The 20,786-nt window shown below is 41.7% G+C and overlaps 1 protein-coding gene across 1 annotated transcript in view; it reads right to left on the bottom strand.

Annotated features, from left to right (window-relative positions):
* The window catches only part of LOC107519051 (tubulin-specific chaperone cofactor E-like protein), a 151,214-nt gene that overhangs the window by 30,912 nt on the left and 99,516 nt on the right, over nt 1–20,786 (bottom strand). The window contains exons 14-17 of the mRNA XM_036220985.1: nt 14,349–14,919; nt 11,732–12,324; nt 9,849–10,422; nt 5,424–6,025 (exon numbers count right to left, since the gene is read on the bottom strand). Coding sequence (XP_036076878.1) covers nt 5,424–6,025; nt 9,849–10,422; nt 11,732–12,324; nt 14,349–14,919 — 2,340 coding nt within the window. The remainder of the gene's footprint in view (nt 1–5,423; nt 6,026–9,848; nt 10,423–11,731; nt 12,325–14,348; nt 14,920–20,786) is intronic.

The raw sequence follows: 20,786 nt of genomic DNA, 5'->3' as shown, positions 1-20,786 counted from the left end.
CCACACACACACACACAACTCCAATTACCCTTCCCCATCCTTAGGGTAGCCCTCATGTAAGAGGGCTATGTGTCGGAACAACTAGTGGCCCAAGTGAAGTTGGTCTCTAGCTTGACCACATCCTTGCTAAGCTCTCTTCTTCTGGTGCTTCCCTCACTTTCCCAAAATTATCCTTCTCAGACTCTGCCTCTAAGGAAACTGACCTAAGACAGCAATGATGCACTTCCTCTTGTCCCCTCTCTCTATAAGTAGTATTCACCTTTCAAATTTCAACTGAGCTATCTCTTCCTCCACAAATAGTTTTCTAGGCATAATTCATTCATTCAGTAGACATTAATTCGGCACTCCTGAGTGCCAGGCACTGTACTCAATGCTGTAATAACGCACAGGGCCCTTTTCTTAGAGGCACAGGGCCCTTTTCTTAGGAGCTCACAGGCATGTGGAGAGGCAAGTACATAAACAGATAATAATATTATCTGATCAAAGCAATAATAGAGATAAACATATGCTTAAGCACTGGACTCGGCTTAGAGACAGAATCAGGGATGCTTGCAGAAGATGATACTCATACTTGGTATGGGTAGCATGTGTAGATGTTGGCCAGTTAAGGAGAAATGAGAGCAAAGAAAAGGGAGTCCCAAGGAAAGAGCAAGAGGACAGAAAAAAAAAACCTGACAAATATGAAGCTGGAACATAAAATGTAGCCTTGCAGTGGTGGGAGATAAAGATGAAGAGATGGAGAGGGCTTGCATCATGGAAGTCCTCATATTCATTGTCATACATATTGGAGAGGACCGTGAAATAAAGTCAGAAAAACACCCATTCATTTTGGGGGGAAAAAAAAGTCTTCAGTGATCTCAATAAGAGAACTTTAGTAGAATGATGAGGTCAGAAATCAGATTTCAGAGGTTAAACAGCAAATAGGAGATATGGAAACAGACACAGCTCTCTCCAAGAGTTTGGATAGAAATAGGAGGAGGGATTGGATAGAAGCTAGTATGGAATTGGGGTCAAGGTTTGTTTTAGAATGAACATATTTATGGGTTAAAATACAGGAGGGAGAGGAGACGACAGATGGGCAAGATGCTTGGAAGGAAGGAGGTGAAGAGGCTACTGTAATGGGTCGTTTCAGTGACAGGATGTTAGGAGGGTGGAAGGAGGAGAGAGATTATCCTGGAGACCACAATTTCTTCAATGGGAGGCCCAGAGATTAAGTGACCTGGGCTGTGCGTAACATACAGAACACATATGTAGAAGCACGCTGAAGGAAGTGCAGGCCACAGGGACTCCCACATGCTTTAAAGACTCAAAGTAATACATTAAAAGCTTTGCACCCAAAGGCTCCCATATGCCAGCTTGCTTCTCTTCCTGAGATTCACTGTGTTCTATATTCTTGGCCACTAAGTGTCAAGCAGGAGGCAAAACCTTGGGGAGGTTTCCCAGGAGAACCCTGAGAAAGAAATGCCCTCTTTCTCAGAGAGGCAGGCTCCAAAACCACATACATGCCACCTTCATCCTGACATCACTGCTGATATGGAAGCAGAGCCTGCTGGTGGAGAAGAAAGGCACAAAGGAGGAAGAGAAGAGGGCAAGGGGAGAAGTGTGGGGAAGTATATTTCAAATATTTAAGTGTTGGAAATAAGATCACATATTAGATTTTTAGTAGGTTACTTTCCTGTAAACAACTGGCTCTGATCTGCTTCTATAGGCTGTTCAGCTCTTCTGAGGTTCCCTCACACCCTACACTTTGCTTCTCTTCTGGGTCTTCATTGATGGTTCCTTTTTGTAGAAAGCCCTTACCTCATTCGTTTGCCTGGCTAATGTACTCCTTCAGGGCTCAGCTTAGGTCGTCTTTTCCAGAAAGCATTTCCTAAATCCCTCTGCTTGCTTAGGCAACCCTTCTCTTGTGCTCTTATGAACCTACATGTGTCACATTTTTATAGCACTTCACATGACATTTATATTCCCTGAGGACAAGTCTCTCTCTCACACTAGACTCTGAATTCTATTAGGACAAAAGCTATCTTTGATTCTTTTTTTTTTTTTCAGCCAAGCATGGAATAGGCATCAACATAAGCTCATCAAACTAGTTAGAGCTAAAGTGACCCTCAAAACCTTACTCTTCTCTGACGGTCACAGGTTTGGTAATCAGTAATAAAGACACTGACTTTGAGGGTCCTCAAAACCTTCCCCTTAGCCTGGAACATTACAGACTCAGCTGGAAAGCTAAGATAAATAGCGAAAGAGGCCATCCCTATTGAGCTCTGGCTGTAGACAGCTGAGATATGGGCTGTTGCAGTGCCCTGGGAGTGGCTCACCTTCTGTAGCTCACCCCATAACCCTGTTTGGTATATAGATAGCATATTTATTTCTAGTTTTTCTTGGCTTAATCTATGTTCCCATGTCTTCCACTACTGCTTATTGCAGGAAAAGGTCAGAGTCATAGAAGGTCACGGTGTCCCAAGGAATCACTTCTATGTCACCTACATTATTTCTAAGAGAACCAGCAATGACATGGGGCTCTGCGCTATTTTCCCTGGCATTTCATTGCATATTGTCATTATGATGACCATTATTCTTCTCTCAGGGAGACATGGTGACTAATAATAAAAATATGGAAAAAAACAAATGCAACTCATTGAACAAGCAGATCCTGTAATTCATATTAATAATTCAAATTAAATGATAAATCTAACTCTCAGGCCCCAAAAGAAAAGAACCTTCAATACATCCTGAACTTGGCCTTCTTGTCAGAAATTTAAAAGCTCTATGGTCTGTTTCCAGCTTGGGCACTTAGGACAGCTGGGTGACTTGGAAAGTTGAGCCTTGGCAAGGAGTCTCCCTACCTCTTTAATCATTTTCTCCTTGGTGCTCATTATTTTCTAATTACCCTCCTGTTGTGATTGACTTGTGTTCCCAAAAAGATATGTGGAAGTCTTAACCTCCAGGATCTATGAAAGTGACCTTATTTGGAAATAGGGTCTTTGCAGATGTAATCAATATAAGATCATACTGGATTAGGGTAGGCCTTAAATCCAATGGCTAGGGTTCTTAAAGGAGAGAGAGGTTCAGCACCAAGAGACAGAAGACACAGAGGGAAAAAGCCCATGTAGAGATGAAGGCAGAGACTGGACCTATGCCGCCACAAACCAAGGATCACTTACAACCACCAGAAGCTAGAAAAGAGTCCTGGAACAGATTCTTCCCTAAAATATCAGAGGGAGTACAGCTGTACTGACACCTTGATTTCAGACTCCTAGCCTCTGGAACTGGGAGAGAATAAATGTCTGTTGTTTTAAGCCACCTAGTCTGTGATAATTTATGAGGGAAGCCCTAAGACACTTAGATACCCCTTCCTTTCCATCTTTTTATGGGAGAAAGAAGCAAGCAGTGTGATTCTCACATCTCTTGATTTTAGCCATGAGTGCATTGTATGAGATTAAAGCAGGACACATGCCTGGAAGGTCAGTTGACCCATTAGGCCTTAGCCCTAAAGCAAAAGGAGAGGGAGTGAAACAGTGAGAGTAGAAAATAGCTATCATGAAGGAGAGAAGGGATAATGTGAACAAGAATAAGTGCCCATAAAGATACAACAGTCTACAGGTGAAAATAACTGGGTCAGAAAACATGTGTAGTCCCAGATGTCTATATACCTAAATATTGAAAGCATGTAATACAAGGCAGAAAATGCAATTTCATAATACATTGGATGAGACAGGACCTATGAACAGATTATATTTTAAAAGTAGGGGGAAAAAAAAACCCTGAAAGGTAAAAAGATGAGAGTGTTGAATGTCAAGGTGATAAGAAAATGATGAAAATGTATAAATCTAAGGGTAGGAACACATCAGATAAGAAGAAAAAGACAAATATGATGCAACCCACATGAACAAAATAATTGACTTTTGTTTTAACACATATGATGAAACTGTAGTAGTGAGAAGTTATTGTAATGAGCAGCTTCAGCCATTCAAACATTTGTGGGAAACATTATGGGACTAAAGGCAAAGCATCTGATATATTCTTAATTTGCCTCAGTGGTAATTTAATCTCCCAGGTTGCTGTAAAAGTGACCAGCAGCAAAATGAAAGTCTAGGAACCTTGGAAAAAAGGGGCTATTATATCATCTCTTTCATTCACTTGACAAATGTTTTGAGTGCCATTACATGTATATTTATTTAACATAAAGATAAATTAGGTATGGATCCTGCCCTCAAGAAACCCACAATTAGGACTGAGTTAGACGTGAATATCATTAAAAATTACAGTATGATTAATGCAATAATGTATATAGTAACTAACTGTTATGAGAAGCATAGAGGAAAACAATTAAGGGTTTAGGTATAATATCCAAGAAAGGAAAGAAGCATAATGAGACCTCTGCCTTAGGTGCTAAGAAGGCACATTTTTCCAAAAAAAATGTGAAAGGGAAGACAGTTTATGAAGCTTTGAAACTTCTCTTTGTTAGAGAAAGAGGTTTAAGAAATCCTAAATTAGTAGAGTTGTCTGTGGAACTCTTTAGTAACAGCTTAGAATTTTAAAGAGAATGTATACAAGGTGAAAAGGATTCTCCTTAGAGATAAATTATGTGACAGAACAGTGAGGATGATGTAGAAAGGCTAACACCCTAAATCAGCTCCTCCAAAATGCTAAACCAGAGGCTATTGGTTGGTTTGTTTGTGTCCAAGTTATACTCAGAGCAAAGCCTTGGACAAGGAGTGGCTGGGCCTGCTGCTGGTCTGATGTCCTTAGGCTAAATCAGGAGTGCACAGAACTCCTCAACTACTACTTGCTCCTATCTTTATGGTCAAGGGAGTGAAAAGGTAGAAAGGCAGAGTTTAAGCCTAAGTGAATGGAGAGACTGTAGGAGAGCCCCTGAGTGCTCTAAATTCTTATAAGACTCTTGAACTCCTGAATCCTGTGAGAGACAACAGGGAGACTGGAAAAGGGAGAAGGAGCTAAAGCAGGCAAATACCATTCTGATCCCAGAAAAGGGAAGGAAGTGGATTAGACAACAGTATCATTTACAGATGCCTGATCCTGAGTGTGTGTTCTCTTTTAACAAGTGGAGTGACTGCCCAAGGCCATATGGCAGTAGCTAGGCTGGGATTTAAATCCAGGTCTGTACTCTCTCCAACATACTCTGCTACAATATGAAAAGTATTATTTCTAGACCTGGCTTTATTTCTAATTTTTGCCTGTGACTTGGGCAGATCATTTTTCTCTCTGAGGCTCAGTTTCCTTATCTGTAGGATAAAGAGACAGAAAATCTCCAGGACCTCTCTCTCTTCTAACATCCTGTCTATGTTTTTTCTTAGATTCTGAACCAGCATGATTCAGCTGAAGTCTGACTTGCTGACCCAGGACCCTTGTCCCTGTGTCTCCATGACTCCCTTCCTGGAGTCTTGCCTGTGACTACTCACCAGCACCGTGTGTTTATAGGCCCTGTGAATCACTATGCTGTAGCCAAACACAGTCACGTCCACCTGCTTGACCCACAAAGCCAGTGATGGGTCCCGGTCCTCATTCTTGGCTGTGACAATGAACTTGGGGAAAGCGTCTGAGCTTGGCCTGTTTCCTGTAGTACAAAGAATGAGTGAGCAGCTGGTCTGGAAGTCAAAGGGGTAATCATCAAAGGTCAGGTAGTGGCCGTAGCCTGAGACAATGCAGGAGGCATCAGTGCGAGCCTGGCAGTAGTACCGGCCACTCTCCTCCATGCAATACTCATCCTCCTTGCAGGAGATGGTCTCACAATGGACGCTGTTGTCTGTGCCGTTGCAATAGCAGAAAATCTGGCAGTCCAAGTCCACCCAGAAGGTCTCATTGGTGGCAAGTTGATGCCCCTCGAAGTTGCAGCCACACTCGCTCCGGGTGACACACTGGTTGCCTTGCAGGGCATAGCCCTCATCACACTGACACCCCTCAGAGCAGCTGTCCACACAGATGGGGCCCAGGGCCAGGGTCTCACAGGTCTCTGTACATGTCATACATTCCTCAAAATGGCTGTTCTCTGGGCAGTCCAGAGCTATAGGTAGTCAAGGAGAAAACAAGGTTGAGAAAGGGACAAGGTCAGAGATAGAATATGAGTGTACTCATCAGCTTACATCTGTGTGCATGTATATGTATGTATGTATGTATAAATGTGCTGTGTTTGTACAACGTAAGGAGCTTGATGAATACCATGTCATCCTTAGGGCGATCAAAGGCTCAGAGAAGCCCTCACTCCTGTGCTCCTCTAGTGCACTTAGCTTTCCGTGTAGAAAATTTCAAGACTGTGAGCCTGTATTGAGTTCTTGCCACATGCAAGACACTGTTCTAAATACTTTAGTGTAACCTTTCTCAACAACCTGGAAAGTAAGAAAAGTTTTATCATCCCTATCTTATAGATGAGGAAACTTAAATTTAGTGACTTAACCCAGCTAATAAGTACTGAAGAGAGATTTGAATCCAGATGTCCTAACTATAAGAAGTCTCCTGACTCAAAACCCTGGATAAAGAGTGTTCTGGAAAGAACAAGTGCTGTGGGTACCATCTCTAGGCTTCAGTATCTTCTTTTATTAAATAAAGACAATATTTACCTAGCCAAGTTGTTCTGAGGATTAACAAATGAATTTAATAAGTCCACAGTAGATCTCAATAAATATTATGCCCTTTTCCTTCTTTACACTTCCTTCTATTATAAATAGGCTTTATTTGGGTATTTTTACTCTACAAATTGGTCTTTCTCTTTGTCTTTCATTTCTCTAATCTGCCGCTTTCTGACCTCTTCTACCTCCTCACCACCCTCTGCACATGGTCACCTTCACCTCCTTTCCTCACACTCTTTTTATGATCTATATGGCTCTCACAAATCCAAGTTCTACCCATCCTTCAAGTTTCATTTCAAACTGCACCTCCGCCCAGAAGTCTTTTTTGATAGATCAAGTTTTTGAGTCATAAAGTAGAGCACATAAAAAGCTAACAGCACATGTTGCTCACCATGGAGTTCCAGGTAACCTTCTCAATCTCTTTATTGTTTAAATTTGTCAAAGTTTGACATGAGCAGGGATGAATCCAGGAGTACAGAAGAAATCTACCTACAAATTTGTGTAGTCTAAAGATCTGGGAAGGTCTCCACCATCTCCTAGGAGAATAAGATCTTGCATTTAAAACTTTCTTTAGTTCTAATGCATATTATCACTCCTTAATAGTATTTCAGAATCCAAGGACACAAAAGATGATACCGAGAATTAAATTGTATGGTAATAATAGCTCTGCTGGCAAATATCTACTCAGCAGACCTATACCATGTACTGAAAGCGATCGTTTTTTTCTCTGGGCTGAAGGACTACTTCCATTCCCACTGACTAAAACACAACACAGCTTTGGTGTTGAAAGCTAGTTTGGCACTGATAAAAATATGTCTGTATAGAAGGATTTTCACGTTTGTCTCTACATTACGAACATTATAACATTTACTGCAAGTTTATGGTGATAGCAAATAACATGACTTATTAAAATGGCTCTCACTTTATGACTTATTGTGTTGTCTGAATTTGTCTGAAAGTCTTGGACATAGAAACATAAAGTAATAAACTTCTCCTGGCCCCTGAATGCCTCTGTGAAATTATTTAATTGGGCAGACTGCCTACAAGAGGGCTAGTTAAATATATCTGAACACAGAAATTGTGGTTGTCTCTTGCTAGGCCCAAAGAAGACTGTGTTCTTGCTTTGCAACTATTGCCCAGTCTAATTACCACTCTGTAAGACCCTGACCAGATTAACCTCTCAGTATCCAGAGACTTAATTAATCTAATGTGCATTCTCCAGTACTTCTCCCAGCCCCATGTACACAAGGTCTGGATGAACATATTGTAGGATGTCTCAAATTTGAGCCCTGGCCCACTGCCTGAAAAAACCATGTTCCATGTGGATGCTTCTGTCCACATGTCTCTCTTTTAAAAATGCCCCTACAAGAGTGCAGACCCAGACAAAGGATGATGAGAAACTATTCTTAGCAGCCATCACAACCAGGAAAAGAGAGACTCATCACCATCCCACTGCACTTACTTTACACAAATGATGCCACCAAACTGTGCTCTCTGCAGTACAAAAAAGCAACCCAGAAACACTTCTTGATAGACAGGGGTCCATAGTCCGATACAATGGCATAGACATAGCCTAACAACAAATTAGATTTGGTATGTAATCCCATGACATGAATGAACTACACCTAGAAAGTTGAGTGAAGGAGAAGGAAAAGAGGTTATATTAGATAAACTAGATAGGACAAAAGAGTATGAGGGAATTAGATTAAAAAGAAGACTTGGAGAAAATATTACAAAGTTTCACTAGATGTGGTCCATAGAAAACTTGGAGGCTCTCTATCTGAAGGTGACTTTAGGAAAAGGGAATGCTCCCAGAATTCTGGGTTTAGGATTCACAGCACCTGCTATTAGTCCCTCCCAAGTGTGGTTAAGGTTCACCAGGGATATAATTACCCTTTTCTGAGATGACAACCACCAAATACTCCACATGTACCTTGAACTTCCAAAGCTCAGATTAAAACAAAAAAACAAGTGTGTGATTGTGCATGTGTGTGTGTGTGTGTGTATGTGTGTTAGTTCTTAGCTCTAGGATGTTTCTGTTGAAAAGGCTTAGAAGTAGAGCAAGAATACTCTAATAGCAATGCATAAGTCTCATCTAGATCTTGGCTTCTAAGAACATTCCCCAACAAAAGGAATTAGGGCTTCTTGGAGTAGCGGTTGATTCTAGTCTCAGACTGGGGAAAGTGAAGAAGTGAGTGTGGAGCATTTTGCCATACCAGAAAGTAAGCAGAGGACAGAGACATGCCAAAAAGACATAGGACACAACTTAAAGGGGCTCCCACTGGCCAATTCTGAAACAAATTTAATATCAAGATAATTATCAAATGCAATATGAAGTATAAATCATTAAAAAATTAAAAATTTGTGTATCTATATTGATAAGATAGGTAGATGGTTGAGATAAGTGCATAGATGGATGGATAAATGAAAGGCAGAAAGGCAGAAGAGAAGGGAGGGCTCTTGTTTACAGTAGAATGACATAGATTCTGTAACTTTGAAATTATTTTAAAATAAAAAGTTTTAAAAATAAACCTAGATAAAAATATAACAGAAGAGAGATAAATATATGTAGAGGATAGACTCTTAATGGTGGCATTAGTTCTTTTTGGTGGGAAAGGGATGGGTGTTGAAGTCCAGATGGGGCAGTCCTTGCTTCAGGTGTGGATCCCACTCTCCCAGCCACTCCTTCTATCTTTCCACATTACTCCTGCTTGCAGCCTTCCAAATAACCAAGGGTGTCATATGGTAGGTCTTCCTAGCAATTATTCTAATTATTACTTGACCTACTGAGAGAGGTAAGATACTCTGGGGACAAAATTAAAAAACAGCAATATGCAACTCTCTTACTAGCCATTGCCAAGTTTGCCCCCAGGGTGCAGTGTTAATCTCTATTCTATGAAAGTCATCCTGACTGATTACCTTCTAGTGAAATGAATTGGCCCCTTCTTTGCCAAGAGAGAAGGCACCAAGGGAGCCATCACAAAGTTTGCATCACGACATGTGTTAGAAAAAAACATAGGATGACTAGCTGTTCTACAGTGAAGATATATTATGTACTTAGAAACAAATAAAAGGTGAGAAATAGTTTGGTTTAGGGTGATGGACCTTCCAGAGGACATCTCAGACTAGTACAGGTGTATACAGGAATTAGATTGTCCTTGAGCTCAATTCCAGCAGGAAGAGAAGTCTTGAAGAAGATCCAGTATTTCATTTATTCCACCACCACCCAGTTGACCTCCCCCATAATGTAGCCCCACTTACGGCAGAAGTCATAGGTTCGCCAGGGGCCCACCTCCACGTCAGCATTCTTGCAAGCACTTGCATACCGGGCCACAGAGTCACAGAGTTCTGACTCATTGCCCGCACTCTGGCACAAGCGAAAAAGGCAGGTGCGGTAGTAGGCAGTGACATTGACCACCCCATGGCACTCTAAAAAGGAGCTGTTGGAGGGGTCATTGATGATGCCACACCTGGAGCGGCTCCGATAAAATTTGAGCAGTTCGGAGTCATTGTTGCAGGCCTTCAGCAGGTCTCCACACTCTCCATTGCAGATCTCCTCGAAAGTTGTCCAGCTTTCCAGGAATACTGCCAGGTTGTCTGTGCACTTGCCATTGGGGAGACAGAACTCATCACTAGCATTAGCATTGAAGAAGCCACACAAGCCCCCAGTGCAATTGAAGTAAGTGGTGGAGAGCCGGATGTACAGTAGACCTGTGTCTGAATATTGGACGTTCACAACACCCCTGGATTCTACTGTAGTACTGTTTTTGTTTCGATAAATTTCCAGCTTCCCGGAAGGATGGAAAAAAGGTAATTCCACTTCCTGACCATTCAACTGAAAAATCAAATTACTATCATCAATTCCAGCTACCCACAGAGTCCCCACAATTTCCTAGGCTATGAAACAAAGACAAAACTTGGCCCTAGGACTAGCCTTTTGAGAATTGTCAAGAAGCTGGAGATCTGTGGAAACCACACAGAAGAATACCACCTGTTTATTCATGGGTATCTTTGGTCCTTTATTTCTACACTTCTCCGATTCAACACACTTGCTGTTTATTTCTGTATGTATGAGACTTTAAGTTAGCCTAAAACAAAATTGAAATGTGAGCAAAGTTGTCTTACATATGTGGCTTCCTCCTTCTTCCTGACACTTTTTCATAGACAACTAACTCCCCTTCTTCCTCACCTTTCTGGCTCCTTCCTTTCCCTTCAAATCATACTTTTTCTGTGTCCCAGCCCCTTGGTGGCATATAATATATACCTAATTATCTAGCTGTCCATTTACCTATGTACCTTTTACTATTCTTTTAATAAACTAATCTCTGCTGGTAGAATGAAAACATGGTCCTTTCAGTTTGTGTATGTGTGTTTTATTACATCTTTGAACATTAACTTTTTTTTTCTCAATTAGACTTCATGTGATATCAGGAAATGCATGTTAAACTGGGAAAAGGGAGATCCACCCCCTCTGTTTCTTCCCAACTCTGCTACTATTTAGCTTGAGGTCCACATCCCTGATGTACCCTTTGGCATCTTCATGTGAAAACAAGGAGTTGCACTAGATGATTCCTAAGATTCCTTCTAGAACTAATGATCTATGAGTCTGGGTGCCTAATCCTGCGTATTTTAGATCAGGTCAGAGGGGCAGGAGGCACCGTGGCAGGCACCCTTTGCATTATTACCCCATATGGATTCCCAGGGTAAAGAGCACAGGCTCTAGAGCCAGCCTGCCTGGGTCCAACTCCCATTCTATGGCTGTGCATCCTTGAGGAAGTTACTTAACCTCTCTGTGCCTCAGTTTTCTCATCTGTAAAATAAAGACAATAATATATACCTCATAAGATTAAATGTGACACTGCTTAGAATAGTGTTTGGCATGTAGTAAATATCCTATGACTATCTGTTATTATGGAGAGCCAGTCCTGCTATACCTGTCTAATTTGAAAAATCCCAGTTTCATTCCATTTCTCCACTTGTTGGACTTTTTGTTTGGAACTGATAGTTAGGAAATGTCCCCATTTTGGAGTTATTGCCTTCCTACCATTCCCTCGTGATCAGAGGCGGAAAAGTAGATCTGAAAAATATGGCTCCTTCACTTGCATGACTAGTGGGAAAACCCTCAAGGGAAGCAGGAGTCTCACCTTGATTTCTGAAGCTCCGACTCCTCCTATCTTAACCTCCTGGTTGGCTACCAGGATCCGAAGACCTCGCAGCCAGGCAGGCCCTGCATCTGGTTTCTTCTTGTTGATGTCGATTTCCAAGTACTCTGGCTTCTCAGGGCAGGTCTTGAGCAGCGTGTAGGAGAACTCAGAGGGGAAGGTGTAGGCTGCTCCATCAAAGGTGTGTAGCACCTGATTCTGGCTGAGCAGGCACACGGTCTCGCGCTTGGGGAAGCAGCCCCGGTAGCCATCCTCCACAGCACACACCTCTCCACCCCTGCAGGTCTTGTTGAAGCAGTACACATCGCCACCCTCCTCGCATAAGCATTGCACTGTGCAGTTGGCTGTGGCCCAGAAGAATTCCCCCATGGCATAGTAGTGTCCATCGAATTCACAGCCGCACTTGTGCAGTGGAACGCACTGGCTGGTGCTGAGGACGAAGCCTTCATTACATTCACATCCCTCTGTGCATGGCATGGCGCAGTTCTGAGAGGCCGTCAGGTCTGAGCACGTGTCAGGACAGCTGCTGGTGCATACAGAATAGTGGCTGAAGCTCGGGCACTGCACAAAGGACACTGACATGGGGTAGAAAAGAGAGCATGACAATAAGGTCAATGACTCAGGTGTTAACAGCCAGAAGTCACCATGCACAGGGGTCTGACAAAAGAGTATTCCTTCTAATTAGCTCCTAGAGTGAGTACCAAGCAGCCACTGGTTTGAGGAAGAGAGACTTGAAGTTGCATCTGTAGAAACCAGCTCAAGAGCTTTCTTAATAACTAATGAACAATGTGATTGACTTGTGAACTTTGACTCTCATTTGACCATCTTGACTGAAATTAAACTTCAAGTTGCTATCCCAGCTAGAGTAGACTCATTGTTCAATACAATTTTCTTGTTTGGTGATCTATAACCACCAAGATGTTTAAGATCTTCAACTGGGGGACATATAAGATGTTCTGATTTTAAAGAGCATGGCCCATTCTTAGGAGGAAATAACTCCAACTTGCAGGAGAAATTAGAAATGTAACTAACTATTAGAGGAATAATTTGAAAATATGAAATTTCGAACAGGAAGTTACTTAAAATATCTGAGTGACCAAAGAAGATTGTGAAAAGTAATTCTCTGAGATACTAAAAATAAAAAAGAATCTGGCTATCTGAAAAGAATGTGTGCCTGTTCTTCCAGAAGATTTGATTCAAATTAGAACTAGATGTCTTCTGAAAGCCCTTCTTGACTTAAAAACCTTCAATTCTTATTTTAAGCATATCTGAATCTATGTAAATGTTTTGATCTAGTTGAATCCAACAGGCAAGGGCTCAAGGGACTGGTGAACTAGCTCTCTGATTTAAATATGATTTATACCACCGACATTAGAGAAGAGGGAGGGAGAGAGGGAGGTAGGGAGAGATTGAGGAAGAGAGAGGGAGAGGAATGTGGAAGATAGGAAAGCAGTACTACTAGATAATAATAGCTATTATAGGCAAAAATAAAGTTTATACAATGGTCAAAGAGAAGTCATATTCAGTCTCAACTTGAGTCAGGATTTGGTTGTTCCAGGCATAATGGAGGCTGCTCAGTTGCAAGGAGAAAAATACACTGTCTTTTAATAGTTTGACCAATATTCAAAGAATTGAATCTGTTACATGATGACTTATGTGAATCCAACCTATACTGATAGGATAAAAATCTTCTGATCTTGGAACGTAAATAAATTTTTAAGTCTTCTCAATTCCATAGCACTTCTCGAATGCATGGATTATAGTTTTCTCTTTGCTCATATGGAGAAAACCAAGGACCAGAAAAGAAATAAAGTTCCAAGAGGCTATTTCTTGTTGGCTTGTTTTAAAAATTCACATAATTAGAAAAAGAAAAAGAGATTTAAGTGAGAGAGAAGGGGAGGGGTGGGGGAAGCAAAATAAATAAGTGGTATGAAACACTTAACTCAAAAGTATAACTCAAAAGATACTTGGTTCCCCCACACTATCAGGGCTTTTCCTAACCACTTAGTGTTTCAGTAAAAGGGCTTCTTTCCTGGTATGCTATAATTCCCATCAGCAGCCCCTTCTTCCACCACTAACAGCAGCAGGTCAGCCAAAATGCTACAGGGCAAGAGACACAAAACCTAATTGGGCTGAAAATGGAGAAGAGTGAGCCAAGGAACAAATGCTGTCAGTTCCACTGGGAGTCGAATTACTTTCCCAAAGCCTGGTTTTGCTTACCCAGGCCAGTGTTTGCATTTACTAAACAGCCACAAAGATAGCCACCTATACCTCTGAAAACCCCACCTCCTTTCTCAACTCTAGGATTGCCATTCCCTGCTTCAGGCCCTTCCTGTGGCCAAGCATTTCCTGCTATGCATTTCATATTTCCAGGCCATTTATGCTCATCAGTGGTTTCTTGTTTTCTGGCTATGATATTAGGTGGGGGAAAAAAGTAAAGATCCTTTTACAGTTCATTCTTCATAGTTTGTGACATTTCAACCTCACTTCCACTGTCAGACAATTTGTCTTAACAAGGAAATTTCTAAGGAGCCCAGAAATACTTTCCCTGCCCCCCTGCACAAGAGTGGCCTTTCATTTGGATGGGATGCCAGCTTACCACACCCAGTCTGGATTCGCCAGTCTCCAATTGGAATACCAAGGGCTTGGCACACAAGGGCATAGGCCTGGATGGCTTGACAGAGGAGTGTCCCGTTGTCCCTCACACTGCATAGGTCATACACACAGCTGTGCAGAAAGGCTGTGGGATCCACGACAGTTCCACATTCCCACAGGGGGCCGTCCGTCTTATTGAGAAAACCACAGTAGTCGGAGCCAAAGTAGAGGGCCTCGGTGATAGCATCGCATTGGGTGCAGTTGTCCATACAGCCTGAGTCACACTTCCACTCAGCGTGGTAGACTCGCCAGCTCTCTCCTAGATCCAGGACAGACATGGCTGGTCGACCGTCCGGGCGGAGGAAATCATCCAGTGGGTTTTTATTGTAGTTCCCACAGAGCCCACACGTGGAGTTTATATAGGAGCCTGGGATGGAAATGGAGGCATAGTGCTGGCCATCAAATGTTACTAAAAGCCCAAAATCTGTTTCCACGGCAGTAGACATGCCACTCTGGTAGATTTTCACTGTTCCCAAGTCTAAGGTGATGGGCAAAGAAGTCACTAGGTCATTAACCTGCCAACAACAGTAATAGTAAAAGGCCGATGAGCAGGTTCCAAAGCAATGGGTCCAGCTGAGATCAGTAAAGTGAGGCAAAGCAACTTAGTGCTCCTGAGAGTACGTCCCCCACCCCCTGCCCCAACTGCCTGGGCTCCAATGGGCTTGCCACCTAATAAGGCAGAGGCCTGGATGAACCCCTGAGAGCAGGCCGAGTACTATGCATTTAAGCTATGACACATGTATTACTAGCACCACTCTGGACTCCTCTGGAGACCAGGTGGTTGTCCACTCTCCCTGCTGGCTCTAGGACTAGCTTCAAATCTTTTCTTCAAAGACTAGTTACCTCACTTTTCCTCCTTACTCTTCTAAATCTATTCCTTAAATCATAGCTTAAGTCACACATTTTCCATTACTCCCTCAATGTCTTTAGCACTCCCTGACCCCTCCTCCCAGGTGAAGTGTATGCTATAAAACATTCTCCACATTTAGTACTGAGGCTACCCTGGTATTATTCTCTGACTATTTCACCTAGCCACTTCCTGATACCAGAACCATTTCTTGGAATCATTGACAACAACAAATCTGAACACCTACTGAGTACATAGCACTATGTTAGGTGCTGAGAAATATGGAATTAAAAAAATTATTGCCTCTGTTCCTCATGAGCTCTCAGTCTAATGAGGAAGAGGATTACAAATGACATTTATAATATACTGTTTTAAATATGTGTTAATAGGTGAGGCAATGGGAGAACAGTAAATGAAAATTTAATCTAGCCTGTGGAAGTCACATAAAGCTTTTTAGAGGCAATTAAGTCTGACTTGGGTCTTTAAAAATAAGCAGAAGTGGCAAAAGGAAGAGTGAAGGGCATGGAATTCCAGGACAAAGCAATAAAGGCAGGGTGGGACAATCATCAGGGTGGTACTTGACTGCAGAGGGAAGGGGTACACAGAGACATAGCTGGAGACATGAGTGAGATCCATTCATTCATAGAATACTGATTTAGCCTTTTTTTGTATATCGAGCACTGTTTTAAGAACTGGGGATTAGCAAAAAGCAAAAAATCCCTGAGTCATGGAACTTATATTTCAGGTGAGAAAACCAACAACAAACAAAATAAATATAGGTAAAATATATAAGCATGTTGAAAAAGTGTTCTGCAAAAAAATAAAGCAGGGAATGTGGATCAAAAGTTCTAGGGAAGGGGTTTTCTAATGTTAAATAGGATGGTCAAGGAAGACCTCACTGGAAAGGGGACATTCGAGGTGTCCATGCTGTTATCTTGGGGAAGAGTGGCTCACACAGATTGAATAGCCAGGCCCTAAGGTGAAGGGTGCCAGGGTACTCCCAGGACCTCAAGGGGCCAGTGTGTCTGGAGCAGAGAGAGCAAGGAAAAGGTAGTGGTAGATGATGCCAGAGAGATAAGAGGATCCAGAACCGGCAGGGTCTTTCAGCCATTGTGAAGATGTTGGCTTTGACTGAGATAAGAGGGTGTCTAGAGCAAAAGATCGACATGATATGACTTGCATTTTTAGATAATCACTGTGGTGTCTGTGTTGGAAATAGGCCTTGGAGGGCCTTTGAAATCACATTTTAAAACAAAACAAAACAAAATACCATAAAAACAAAAACAAAAAATCAGCTTGAATTTCTCTTCTGTAGGCAGAGCCCCAAAATGTTTTAAACGAGGAAATGACAGAGACATACTTGCATTTTAGAAAGTCCGTTCTGACCAGCATGAAGGACTCATTGAAGTATGTCAAAACTAGAAGCAGAGAAACCAGACAGGCAACTGATGCTACAATCCAGGAGTGATGGAAGATGGATGCTTAAACTACAAATGGACATGGAGATGGAAGGATGAACTCATGGAGTACACTCAGCAGGTCCTGGTAGGTTTTTGCAGTGGGGAATGAAAAATGGAGGAAAAATCAAGAGTGCATCTCAAAAGTCTGTCTCACTTGAGTAGGTGGTTTAATAAGACTCCAAAAAAGAGAGACCGATTTTTTTCTTTTTTCTACCTAATGTGCCTAGCACCTATAGACATCACATTTGTGGGCTAGGAATGAATGGCTAGTCCCAGGTGGAACTGACTATAGGTGCACACAGGCTTTTCTGGCTACATGATCCATACTGATTTCTGGCACATGAGAAGGACAAGGATCTTCACTGCCACTATTATTGCTACTTTGTGAGTTGTCTAGGAAGCGAGCGAGACAACAGACTGTCTAAGCATTGCCTCCAAGATTTACCATGGCAGATATCATGTACAATTCTGTTTCTAGAGATTAGTAAGGCTTAAGGGGGAAAGGGGACAAGAAAAGTATGCTTGAGAAATATGCCATCTTACAGAGAGGTAAAAGTAGAAAGTAAAACCTAGGAGTTGATTAATTTATCTATATTTCTTAGGTAGCAGGTCATCTAACGAGTGTGAAAGAAGTCATATTATAAGGAAGGTTAACCAGCAAGAGCCCTTGATGATTACTAGGTATTGTTCTATGCTGATGTGTAGAAAATGAGATTTTGTCCAAGGCTGGTATAATTGTAAATGCCAAATACATTTGACCCTTGAACAACATGGGTTTGAACTGTGTGGATCCACTTACATGAGGAATTTTTTCAGTAGGTAACTGTAAATGTACTTTCTCTTCCTTATGATTTTCTTAACATTTTCTTTTTTCTTGCTTACTTTAGTGTAAGAAAACAGTATATAGTATATATAACATACAAAATACATGTTTATGTTATTCGTAAGACGTCCAGTCAACAAGAGGCTATTGGTAGTTAAGTTTTTGGAGAATCAAAAGCTATTTGCAAATTTTTGATTGTGCAGGGGGTTGGTGTCCATGCATTGTTTATGGGTCAACTGTATATCCATTGTTGAATGCGCTCCTTTCCTTTCACTTAAGCTCCCGCTAACAAAGGGCAGTCTATTTCTCTCAGAAGTCATGGGGTAGACTAACTGTCTCTAGATATTGCAACAGTCCCCCCTAGTTTCCCTGCATTGAATCTTGTCCCACTCAGACTAACTTTATCTCTAGACCAACCATAGGACCAGTACTTCGGTTTATACCGTTTTTCCTGGTGTAAGTGTTCCCCTTTCACTCTCACATGTGTCTCAGTTTAAACCACAATTTACAGTGTCCTCGTGGTTGTAGCTCATAGTGCTCAGAGTAGAAACTCCCAGAGAACTCTTACCCCAACACATGAATCTTATTCCTTTGGTCTCAGTCCTCAACTCATGACTAATCTCAACTCTTTGTTTCCCTTTTTTCCCTGTATTCTATCATTTATCTCTTTGATGGTATCTCTCCCTGGATGTGGGCATGGGCATGGGTAGGGGAGAGAAGTACAATCTTAGAAACATAGGTCTTAGAATGGAAAGAGATTTCAGTGGGAATGGCAATGTGGTAATGAGCAAGTACTGAGTGTCTACTGTGTGCCAACCTTTGTACTAGCTAGCACACATATGGCTATTCTATTTCATTCTCATGACAACCTTAGAAGGTCTTTATCATCTCCCCCTTTTGTAGATGAGGAAATTAAGGTTCAAGGCTTGAATGAATTGTATGTGACAGGAACTGTCACTGGTTGAGCTCCAAAGCCATGCTCTCTCCATTAATCCTTGCTGCCTCTATCCTAGTGCAGAGTAGAGGTAGCCAAGTCCAAATCATAGCCCCAGAGCTCTGGCTCTTTGACACTATCACCCTATTTTATAGATGGAGAAAATAAAGCTCAAAAAGGCTACTCTGCTGGCAGTGGTGGCAGCTCTGACCCCAGAGTTCGAGAGCTCTTCATCACCATGTGCTGATCAGCCTTGGCACTTTTTCCCTGGAGCCCCCTAAACTACTAGGTTTATCTAGGGAAGAAACAGGAAAACTACTAAGTGTTAGCTAGAAGATGTTTATTATATATGAATTCTATCTGGCTTTCTTTGGTTCCCATTAACATATATAATCCTATATTGTTTATTTTGTTACTTGAGAACAAAGGGAGGGGAGCATATATAGAATCCAGTTTCTAACACCAGCATGCAGAGAAAGGTGGCCTATAGTTGGCAAGAACGGATCTTAGCAGCGGTGCCTGGCCTGGCCCAGTGTGTCTGAAAAAGTCGATTGCCTTTCAGGCATATTGGGCTCCTTTTTGCTTCCTATCTCCATTTCACCCTGTGTGGGAGCCCTGCCAACCTCCAAGCCACCCCCAACCCTAGCAAGTAGGTATATTCGGAGACACTTGGAAGCCATTTAGCAAAAAGAAAAGGAAGTCATTGTTAGCTTGCAGTTGGAGTCACATGACTCTCTTTTAAAATGTTTACATTCACATTCATATCTCTCCGTTGCTGCAGAAAATTGAGGAATCCTGTACTTGGATGATGAAAAAGAGCCATGCAAAATTAGCAGAGCTGCAGTGCCTGAAAAGAATGTCAATGCCTCTTCCTTCTAAAAAATCTGACTGTGAGCAAAAAAGAATTTTAATCAAAATGTAAAGCAGGAATAAAGCACAAAGCTTTCTTTTTCAACTATGGATATTATACACACCATCCTCACAATACAGGAAGTCGAGGAAAGCTATTAAACATTCTTCTAGCTTCAAAATCTTAGTATCTATCTAGAAGGATAAGTATAGTGCTCAACAGCACAATATAAAATTAAAGGAGAAAAACTCCAAGCTTCTGTACCCGAACTCTTACCTTTGATTTGAAATATAGAACTGTCTCTAGGGAGACTAACCAAATAACAAGCAAAACTAGAATTTCAATCACAGTAATAGCTCACTTTTCTAATTGTGACATTGATAAGCAGCACAGACCTAGGAAGAGGAGAACCAGAAAAAGTGGAATTAGTTCCCCAGTTCTGCCTTTCGTTGACCATGCTGCATCAATTAAAACTACAATACATTTTTAAAAAGAAAGAAATCCCTGCATTGGCATTGGTTCTCTTTGTAATCTCTATGATGACCTCCATGCTTGGGAATTAAGGATTGCACAGGTTTGCAGCAATTGACCCCTTGTGGTCTTGGTTATTGTATAATTGCTTGAATAAATACATGGTTGCAACAAGGTCTTCATTAACAGTACGAAAATTAGAGCCTCCACATATTGAATAATTGCTAGTAGCTTTTCGCTCTTCCTCTTTTGTCAATGCTCCTGTTTGAAATCCAGGTGGACAGTGACGGAGATCATTTGCACATGCTAAAAATACCAAAAGAGGGCCATGTCCTTTCCTCTTATTTCCAGCAGGAGTGGGCAATTCTGTTAGAGGGGTGTTTGGGCAAAGCTTTCACAGGTTTCAGTACAGAAGTCACCAAGCCCTCCACAGGTTTCAGTACAGAAGTCACCAAGCCCTCTCCAGGTGCTTGCACAGACAGTGCCTCTGGAAACATAGATCAATTGGGAGGTTTCTCAGAGAATAAGGCAGCAGCTCTAGGGCAAACAGGATGGAGGTGAGGATTGTTAATGAAAGGCTGTACTGAATTATGGGTTTGTACTTTGTGTTTACACCTTTTCCAGGGCATGGCTCTGTGGCTACTATTGTTTCTAGTCAGGTGCATGAGAAACTGAACTTACCACTTGTCCCAGTTACCTCTGAGTTTGAATGTGTGTGTGTGTATATATGTGTGTACACAAATGTTTATGAAGGAACCAGGAATGTAAATGTACTTTAAGATAAACAGAAGATAGACATGTCAAAGACGGAGCTTAGATTATCTCTTGTACAAATAAAATTTAGCTTAGTAAAGAATTTTACAAGGTATTTGCAAGGCATAAAGAGCTGTGCATCTCTTTGGTACAAACAGTAAATAGTAGAACCAGTAGATCTAGGCAAGTCTTCCCCAGGCTAAAGACTCTCTCGCTTCTCCATCTCCCTGTGAAGGATGAAGAG

Source organism: Rousettus aegyptiacus, unplaced genomic scaffold (genome assembly GCF_014176215.1).
Source record: "Rousettus aegyptiacus isolate mRouAeg1 unplaced genomic scaffold, mRouAeg1.p scaffold_m13_p_5, whole genome shotgun sequence".
In the NCBI taxonomy this organism is placed as follows: domain Eukaryota; kingdom Metazoa; phylum Chordata; class Mammalia; order Chiroptera; family Pteropodidae; genus Rousettus; species Rousettus aegyptiacus.
Note: the sequence above shows the minus strand (reverse complement) of the source record. Positions and strands in the feature narration are given on the sequence as shown.